The sequence below is a fragment of the Urtica dioica genome, chromosome 4 (genome assembly GCF_054948205.1).
Source record: "Urtica dioica subsp. dioica isolate 48M chromosome 4, U.dioica_male_clone48M_v1_H2, whole genome shotgun sequence".
Taxonomy (NCBI): domain Eukaryota; kingdom Viridiplantae; phylum Streptophyta; class Magnoliopsida; order Rosales; family Urticaceae; genus Urtica; species Urtica dioica.
Genome location: NC_142759.1, coordinates 22844312 through 22854791, shown reverse-complemented (window position 1 = coordinate 22854791; position 10480 = coordinate 22844312). Strand labels below are relative to the sequence as shown.

Sequence of the window (10480 nt, the reverse complement as noted above, 5' to 3'; positions counted from 1 at the left end):
AGCCATGGTTCGTCCCACTATGGTGGCGTAACGAAGCGCACCTAGTGAAAATCGAGACCATATCAGTTTAGTAAGCATTCACGGTTCATGGACAAGCATATTATGCTTACTAACTACCTATGCTATAGGAATCATTGGCCACATGAGCAACCACCGGTTGGATTCATGCATGAGTCGATCCAACATTTAAGCAGAAAGAGTATCACCCGAACGCACTGACTTAGCCAGTACACACCGAGCTCAACTCCCCCACCTATTGCTAGAAACACAACCTTGTTATTAGAATCAGAAAAGTCTGTGCTTAGGAGCAGATCACCATGTCTAAAAGACCGCCGATCAAGCAGGGATCTTTCATCCTCACAGTGTTACGGCAATGTTTGAGACCTAAGACTCAATATACTTTTAGTATTTTAGTTTCCCTAGCATTCTCATAATCTAGGTTATCCACTCGTGTTAACTAACAATTAAAAACTCGAGTGTTTCTACGCTACCCTTAAAAACAATCAAGTTTTGATATAGCTTAGTGATTAGGAGTATCGTGACATCTAGTCTTGATTATCCTAATAGCATTCATTCACAAGGAAGATTCCAACAAGGAGGGAAGTCATCGTCTTTTTATTAATCCATAAGCTTAGCCTCTTATCGGCTTGATGACAAAGCTTCTCCGATCTGTTCAATGTCTCAAGTGAAAAATAAATAAATGACAAAGATTATTTAATTTTTCAACGCAATATGACTTTAGATAAAGCTTTCCAGGCGTATCTATCCAAAGAAAAACATCTTCAGGTCGTACACCTTCTGCAAGTGTATAATGCTCCTACTGAGTGATCAACACTCACCCATGTTCCACATATATGACTTTAGATAAGGCTTTCCCGGCGCATATCAGTCATCGACCATGTTTTAGTTCACCGCCCAAACTCGAATGCCCAGCATGCGACTTAGTTTAATACGGAGACTATGTAATGATAAATGTTTAATAAATCTTTGGATTAGGATACTATCGCTTTCAACTCATAAAGATGGTAAATGACAAACTTTATTTTATTAATTATTTCAGCGAGAAGTTACAAATAATATCTTCTCGTGGGCAAGAATTCCTAACAGTTAGATCATACACCAGACTTTATATCTACTTGATAATAAGTCTCCTATCACAGGTGTACATCCATTTGGCACCAAGACTAGTTGTACCATAGCATGTTTCAATCTCATCACCACTAACTATAGTGTGATATCATTGAACATATTTTTTAAGAACTTTTATTAACCTATTTCCATTACTAGGTTATTACATAGCAGATCCTTATTGGCCATGTTCATAATTAATATAAACAAGACTCAAGGTTCTACTATAATCATAATAACTTAGTGTCTCACTATTTCCATAAATCATCGTGTTTTGCACACTTGTTAGATTTCTCGGAAATTGAGCATTATCAAGGGACTAATGGTTAGACCTTTTAATGACAATGTCTTTAGCTTCATCAGTTGAGCTTTATATACCTTATGTCAATAAGTATATTTGAGATGATATGGAAAAAGCTAATTGTTTCTAAAAGCTTAGGTTATAGAAACGGTCAACTCAGTCAATTTTCTTGTGTTAGTTATTGACACGTGTTTTAAGGAGTTACACAAATCAATCATTCTCGAAATATCGATTTCATTCAATAAATTCTTAAGTACAATCGTACATTTCTTGGATTAACCTTTGTGAAGGTTTTAGTAGTTTCACTACTTTGGTCCATGTCATAAGTTTTTCAGAAATTTATCCACAAGGACAGTTCAACTTCTAATTGAAAGACCCAATGAATCGGTTGGTGGTATCAGAAGAGCATCATTGTAGCCAATGTCTCTAATCAAGGGCTCAAACCGCTTCTGTACCATTTCAGCTTTATATAAGCTTGAACGCATTCATTAATCATTTATAGATCCCTTATAATCCATTAAGTTGAAGAATTAACTAGTAGATCTACTAAATTGGGTTTATGACATCTTTAATGATAGCAAAATATGTCATCATTAATGAGCTTGATCATGTGAAGGATGTTGCTATGCACTAAACAACAAGTGGCTAGGTTTGAAACCTCTTACTTAAATTATTTAATGATAGCAAAATATGTCATCATTAATGATATGCACTAAACAACAAGTGGCTAGGATTGAAACCTCTTACTTTAAATTATTTATGATAGCAATACATCATCATGTGAATTATGTTACTATGCATTGAACAACAAGTGGATAGATTCGGAACCTCTCTAATTATTCAATAATTGCAACACATCATTATTAATGATGAGTTTGATCATGTGAAGGATGTTACTATACATTGAATAACAAGTGACTAGATTCGAAACCTCCCACTTAATCGTCGAACATCAGTGACTAGGCTCCAATTAAGGATGCTCCCACTTAATAATTTAAAAAACATAGTGGCTAGGGTCCTTTAAAGGATGGCCCCACTTGAACTAGAGTAGCTAGGTTCTTATCAAGAAATCTCCCATTCATTTAGAGAACTAGAGTAGCTAGGTTCCTTTTAAGGAAGCTCCCACTCATTTGGTGAATAGAGAAGCTAGGTTCCAATTAAGGAAGCTTCCACTCATTTGGTGAACTAGATCAGTAGCTAGGTTTCTGTTGTTACGTTGTTTTATTGGCTTTATTTTTTTAGTGCAAGTGGTATGGAAAGATGTCAAGAGTTAGGTCTCCACTTCTGGATTGACATCTTTCCTCGTGTGTGCAGACAGTATTTCAGGCAAGTTTCGACAGATTGCTTCGCTGGTGACTTATTGCTGAGTTATTGCCTCGCTGCTGTCTTCATTACAAGATATCTGCCTCGCTGGAGCCTTCATTGCAAGATTTCCTCCGCTGCTATCTTCATTGCTCGAATATTCACTTTGATGGAGTCTTTACTTTGTGATATTCGCTTGAGGCCGGGTAAGGAAACCCGAGATATCTTCCAGGATTTTCCAGCTGCTATAAAAGCCATGCGCTCTCCCTTAGCAGCCTCGACACTTTTGATCAAACACTTAGAGCTCTTAGACGTGCAAGACCGGCGGACTGGGAGGCTGTGTGTTTTGGTTTTAAGTGGTGTATTCTCTCAAACACTATTCTACAGATTGAGTGTATGTGAGAGTTGGGTTCTTGTGCTTTTCGTGATTGAGGTTCACGTACTACTGAAGACTAAAGGTCATCCGAGCCAGGAGGTTGCTCGAAGGGTGGAATTGAGACGGAGCTCAAATTCAGGGGGAGTCCCTGTCTAGGTGATCACTGGTAGTTATAGTCTCTAGGTTTTATTGATTTGTTGATTGTAATCAGATATAAACCTTGTGTGTACTATTGACTACAAGATAGTGAAAATCCTTTCCACTGGCAGCGTGCCCCCAAATGTAGGTGTGTTTCACCGAACTGGGTAACCACATCGTGTGTTATTTGTTTACTACTTTTTGTTGTTTATCCATATCTGTGTTCAAGCAAGTTGTCGGACACATTGTCAACACATTGTGTGCGACATCTTGTCTTTGCGACTAATCAGAATTTTCAATTGGTATCAGAGCAGGCACCTTGATCTCTTAGGTGGTTTCCTGTATTTTCTTTCTGATTGCCTACTATGGATAGTTCCCGAGAAGGAGGTTCTGTCAATCGCCCTCCAGTACCCGACGGAACCAACTATGGTTATTGGAAGGCACGAATGACTGCCTTCATGAAGTCCCTTGATAGCAGAACCTGGAAAGCAGTGATACACGGGTGGGAAGCTCCTGTTCAGGCTGATGACAAAGGAGTCCCTATTGGTGCAAAACCGGAAAAAGACTGGACTCCTGCTGAAGAGGAGGCGGCCCTTGGTAACTCACGTGCTCTAAATGCTATATCTAATGGGGTCGATACAAATGTTTTCAGGTTGATAAATACATGCACTAGTGCCAAAGAGGCCTGGGAAATCCTTGCTGTTGCGTATGAGGGTACCACAAAGGTCCGTGAGCAGAAGCTTCAATACCTCACAACCAATTTTGAAGCCCTTACTATGCTTGAGGATGAATCTGTTGCTGAATTCAACATTCGCATCCGAGACCTTGCCAATGAATCCTACTCTCTTGGGAAACCCATGACCGACGAAGATCTTGTTCGGAAAACTCTGAGAGCTTTGAGTCCCAGATTCAAAATGAAGATCACGGCTATTGAAGAAGTCCATGACCTCAAAACCCTGAAGTTTGATGAACTTATGGGATCTCTCATGACATTTGAGCTCTCCCTGCCCAAGACAGAGAAGAAACACAAAGGGGTGGCCCTAAAAGGCTCTATTCATAAACAAAAGGATCAGGTATACTCAGATTCTGATAGTGACATTGACGATACTATAGCTATGCTTGCAAGAAATTATAGCAGGGTCATGAAGAGATTCAACCAGATGAATGGAAAAAATGTCTCACAAGATGTTAAGGACAAGTTTCAACAAAGATTCCAAAAGGATGCCAACCCTCACAGGAACAGTGATAGCGGTGAACGACCTGGCAAAGGCAAAGGCATTCAGTGCCACGAATGTGAAGGTTTCGGACATATTCAAAAGGAGTGCCCTAACTTCCTCAAGAAACAGGAAAAGGGGTACAACGCTACCTTTCCGGATGAAGATAGCGACTCTGATAAGATAAGTAATTTTGTGGCCTTTACTGCTCATGAGTCTACTGATAAATTTGGTGAATGCTCTCAGAAAATTGTTCTAGATGGAGAACTATCTGACGATGCCATGAATGACGCATACAATACCTTGCACACCAAATGGGTTGAGGAGTCTCAGATTCTCGACAAACAGAGTGCTCTTATTCTCACTCTGACTGAAGACAAGGCAAGGCTTCTAGAGACGATTGTGGATCTAAAGAAGGAAGTCAGTCGGCTGAATGGAGAGCTGGATCAGATGACTAAATCAGTCAGGATGCTGAACTCCGGCACCGACAGCCTTGATAAAATTCTCACAGTTGGAAAGCCTGCAAAGAACATGAAGGGGCTTGGGTATACTCACGGTGCTTCCACGTCTCAGACTACTTTTGTCCCTCAAAAGTCGGCTGTTGGAAAGTCTGCAAAGAACATGAAGGGGCTTGGGTATACTCACGGTGCTTCCACGTCTCAGACTACTTTTGTCCCTCAAAAGTCTGCTGCCCAGATGCCGCGAAATATGCCTCAGACATCTGTTCGTGACAAGTTCCAGAATCAGCATCAGCAACATCCTCATAGACCAACCAGGTCTCTTGTCAACAGACCTCGTTGGGTCTGCCATCACTGTGGACGTAGGGGTCATATTCGGCCATTTTGTTATCGTCTATATGGGAGGAATCTTCATCGGCATCAATCATCCCATAGGCAAGCTCAACCAAGTCATTCCCCCTCATCTCGTATGGAATGGAGAGTGAAAAATGAGTCATATCGCGCAAACCTTGCTTACACCTCTCAGCATGCCTTCACTGGTAATGATTGGTACTTTGACAGTGGTTGTTCTCGACACATGACAGGTGACCAAACCTTTTTATCCAACATAAAACTTTACTCTAACTGTCATGTTACTTTTGGTGATGGAGTGAAGGCAAAGATTATTGGAAAAGGTCAACTTAATTATCCTGGCTTGCCTTGCTTAACAGAGGCTTTGTTGGTTGAAGGCCTCACTGCTAATCTTATTAGCATTAGCCAACTTTGTGACTTGAGCTTACGTGTTGATTTTACTCGTGATAAATGAGGAACAGGTTGAGCTTATGAAAGGAACCAGGACTCCGGACGACTGTTACATGTGGTCCCCGGTCAAAGTCTCTCAAGTCACCAAGTGTCTCATGTCCAAGGCAGATGAAGCTAAGACAGGAAAACAGGTTCAGAAGTCGCACAAGATGGTGCAACATCTTACCACTTCACGTGTTCTGGAGCTCCCGCACATGGACTTGATGGGTCCTATGCAAACTGAAAGTCTCAGTGGAAAAATGCAAGTGCAAAGAGACAAAGGAGAAAGCATAGAAGGAATAGCTCCTGAATTTTCTGGCCCCATCATCCCACAACAAAATGAGGTTGTTGAAATAAAGAATCGGACTCTTCAGGAAATGGCTCGAGTGATGATGCCTGCCAAAGACATTCCTCTACTCTTAAGGGCTGAAGCGATCAACACAGCTTACCATATTCATAATAATGTTACCATTCGTCCGGGCTCTACTGTAACTCATTATGAGATATGGAGGGGGAGAAAGACATACGTCGAATACTTCCATGTCTTTGGCTCTATGTGCTACATCCTTGCTGATCGGGATCCTCGTCGTAAGCTTTATCCCAAAAGTGATGAAGGTATCTCTCTTGGGTATTCCAGAAATAGTTGTGCTTACTGTGCCTTTATCAAACGCACCAAGTTTATGATGGAGTCTATAAATGTGGTTGTTAATGACGTTTATGATGATTTTGGAAGTGCTGATGATGAGGATGAAGTTTTATCTAGTAGCACAGATGTCAGGACAGACGTTGGTGACAAAGTGGTCGACATTGTGACTGAAGACGATTCTCGTCGTGATAAGTCGTTCCTTGACAAGGAGACTGAAGCTGTTCCTCAAAGATGTGCTCCTTCTACAGTAATTCAGAAAAATCATCATGTTGAAAAGGTCATTGGTGATATTGAAGATGGGATACGTTTTATTGGAAGCCTTTCATATCTCACCACCAGCCGTCTAGATATTGCTTACTTTGTTGGTATGTGTGCTCTGTATCAAGCTAATCCTAAAGTTAGCCATCTTTCTCGGGATAGGCGCACTGTAAGGTACATCTCTGGAACTGCTGACTTTTGGCTCTTATATTCCTGTGATGCTACTTCTACTCTTGTGGAATACTGTGACATTGACTGGGCAGGAAGTGCAGTTGATAGAAAAAGCATCTCAGAGTCTGAATATATTGTAGCTGATAGCAGCAATACTCTACCCTTGTGGTTAAAACAAATGAGTGCTGAGTATGGAGTCGGCCAAGATGTCAAGACATTGTTCTGCAACAACATCAGTGGTATGATTATCTCTAAAAATCAATTAGCTGACATTTTTGCTAAGGTTTTGGATGTTGACAGTCTTGAAGATCTTCGGTCCTCACATGGGTTATGCGTTATTGATCAATAGCAATTACTGTTTATCGAAGGAATTTTTGGTCTTAACTTATGTGCTAATCCTTCGTTGATCCTTGTTCGCATTACTATTGTATTTTTTCTCTCACGGGCCCATGTATCTGGTTGGCCCATTCGACTGATTTGCCGGGCTAAAATGCCAATTGTTGTCTCTCTGGGCCTAAGAACGATCAAGGCCCACTTGAAGTCGCGACGTCGTTTTTCTCCTTGCCATGATCTCGCTCATGCAGACGGTTACTCTCCCAAGAAAGAAAGGGAAGTTATTTCCTGTTTGAATTTCGAAATTTCTTATACTTCTTCGGCGCTCTTAAGATTTGTTTCCCAAATCTGCTTTCTTACCCATTTTGACAGTTATCCTTGTGGCAGTTTCCTTATTTCTTTTTCCAAAATGGTGGGTACAAGAAGTGGGATCGGTACCTCTACTCCCTCTGGAAAAGTCAAAGCCACAATGAGGAAGAAAAATGTCGGGACAAGAAAGCCCGGTGCTGAGAGCAACATGCATGGAGTTAGGGTTCGAGGTCTGAAACCCAGCATACGCGCCGATGGTCAGGCCGGAGGTGCGATCGCTGGGTCATCAGTGCCTCCTGAGAATCCATCTCTCTCTGCCGCCAGACGCACAATTCTGAAGAAAGCTGCTCTCTCCATCACTGACATCACAGGAGAAGCTAGTTCCAGCAGTTCGTCTGAGGAAGAAAGAAGAAGTGTCGATGATCCTGAAGAAGAAACCCCATCCGGTGTTTCCCCCGTCGAAAGCCCTCACAAGGTTGTGCTAGGTAATCCTGCTGTCTCTGCCTCTCCTATTGATAGGGTTTCGCTGCCTCATCCTCAAGAGCCTACTCCTGAAGATGCCATTGGGGGCATGTTAGGCTTAAGTAAAGATATTTCGCAAGATGTGCCTACATATTCTCAGAGGCAAGAAAGAACGTCTGACCCTGTCCAGGATGTTGGAGAGGATATCCTTGCTCCTCTGAAAAAGAAATTTCAGAAAGATGACGATGTGTGTCTAGCCACTCTTCTCTCAGAGAAGAAAAAGAAGAAAAGAAAGCTGGTGGAAGAAGCTGCTCCCACTACCATCCCGGCTAAAAAGAAGATGAAGAAACCGGTGAAGATGGGCTTGAACAAGAAGAAGCTGAAGGGAAAGTTTGTTGAAGAGACAATTCCAGATGTCCTGAAGGATTTGGAAGAGGAAGAAGATGTTGCCCGTCCTGAAGGGGTGTCTCTCATCTCCAGGAAATCTGTCGGAGGCCAAAAGCTTCCCAAGGATGTCCCCGCCGCTCCTCTGGACAATGTCTCCTTCCATGAGGAAGATCGTGTCAGAAAATGGAGGTATGTCTATCACAGATCTATTTTTCCGGAAAAGAATTGTCTAAGGAGGCCCTGAAGATCGATGTGATCATGGAACTTTTGTCCGACGCTCAACTTGGGAAAACTGTCTCTGGGATCGGGCCTTATTATCCCAGACTGGTGAAAGAGTGCATTGTGAATCTGTCCTCTGAGATTGACCAGCCTCATCACCCTGAGTTTGGGAAAGTCTATGTTCGTGGCCATTGCTTTGATATATCGTCCTCTGCCATCAACGAGTTTCTGGGTAGAGGAAAAATTGTCACTGCTGATCGGCTTCCTTCCTTGGATGAGGTTGCCAAAGAGCTCACTAACGATGAAAAGAAGACTTGGCCCACCAAGGGTTCACTGCCTTCCTCAGATCTCTCGGCGAAGTATTCTGTTCTGTACAGAATTGGGATTGCGAGTTGGGCCCCTTCCTCTCACGGCTCAAGTATCAACTCCGACCTGGCATGCCTCATTTATCATATTGGTACTCGGGCGTCCTTCGACTTTGGGGAGTTTGTTTTCAGCCACTTGGCTAAGCATGCTAAGTCCTATGCAGTGAAGCTTCCTATTGGCTTCCCTTCTCTCCTGTCTGGCTTGTTGGTAGCTCAGAAGAAGGATCTGCTCAGGGCTGACGATGTTGCAGGTAAACCTCCCAGTGAACTCTCTTTCAGTCCTAAGTTGTTTGAAGGGAAACATGCCAGGGATCTTGTCATGCCATCTGTCGCAACATCTGTCTCCCTTGGTGATACCATCAAAGTAGCTCCCCTGTCAGAAAGAGCCAAGAGCGATATTCTCAAGGGTTTGATAGAAGAAGTTGCTGCTCTTAAGGAAGTCATTGCTATCTCTACTCGAAGAAAGACCGCTTGTGAGCATCTTATCTCTGTCATGACTCCCTTCTCTACCACTGATGGTGCCTCTACCTCTCAACCAAGTCCTTCTGTGTGTCCTGATAAAGAAGAGACAGAAGATGATGTCAGCAGCGATTCTCAAAGTTCTCTTGCCAACGATGTTTCTAATCCCTCTGGTTGATGTTTTTTTTTTCTGGTCTGTAACATCTAACCTCTTTTTAGACATCTTTATGTTGGTTTCTTCGCCTGCTACTGTGTTTCAGACTGATGTTTTCTCTCTGAATGGTTTGTAAGACAGCTTTCTCGTACTTTTGTCTGTTGAATGTTATGCTGTTTTTCCCTAGTTCTCATTCACTTTTCAGGATGTTGTTCCTCCCTCTGTGTTGGTCGATCCTTGCCTGTGGTATCTTTTTGAGGCAATCAGGGGGAGAGGCGTCATGAGGTCATTTATTTTGACTCTCTTTCTGGTTATGACGCTTGTATGAGAACTGGTCCTGGATGTGCTTGCCTAAAAAATAGCCAAAGGGGGAGATTGTTGTTACGTTGTTTTATTGGCTTTATTTTTTAGTGCAAGTGGTATGGAAAGATGTCGAGAGTTAGGTCTCCACTTCTGGATTGACATCTTTCCTCGTGTGTGCAGACAGTATTTCAGGCAAGTTTCGACAGATTGCTTCGCTGGTGACTTATTGCTGAGTTATTGCCTCGCTGCTGTCTTCATTACAAGATATCTGCCTCGCTGGAGCCTTCATTGCAAGATTTCCTCCGCTGCTATCTTCATTGCTCGAATATTCACTTTGATGGAGTCTTTACTTTGTGATATTCGCTTGAGGCCGGGTAAGGAAACCCGAGATATCTTCCAGGATTGTCCAGCTGCTATAAAAGCCATGCGCTCTCCCTTAGCAGCCTCGACACTTTTGATCAAACACTCAGAGCTCTTAGACGTGCAAGACCGGCGGACTGGGAGGCTGTGTGTTTTGGTTTTAAGTGGTGTATTCTCTCAAACACTATTCTACAGATTGAGTGTATGTGAGAGTTGGGTTCTTGTGCTTTTCGTGATTGAAGGTTCACGTACTACTGAAGACTAAAGGTCATCCGAGCCAGGAGGTTGCTCGAAGGGTGGAATTGAGACGGAGCTCAAATTCAGGGCGAGTCCCTGTCTAGGTGATCACTGGTAGTT

At 42.5% G+C, this 10480-nt stretch overlaps 1 protein-coding gene across 1 annotated transcript; it reads left to right on the top strand.

The window, feature by feature from the left end:
- The first annotated feature begins 8521 nt into the window (after positions 1–8521).
- Positions 8522–9484, top strand: LOC149401267 (uncharacterized). Its single transcript, XM_089610644.1, has one exon. It carries the CDS (start codon positions 8522–8524, stop codon positions 9482–9484), a length of 963 nt encoding a protein of 320 aa, XP_089466770.1.
- Positions 9485–10480: the final 996 nt, after the last annotated feature.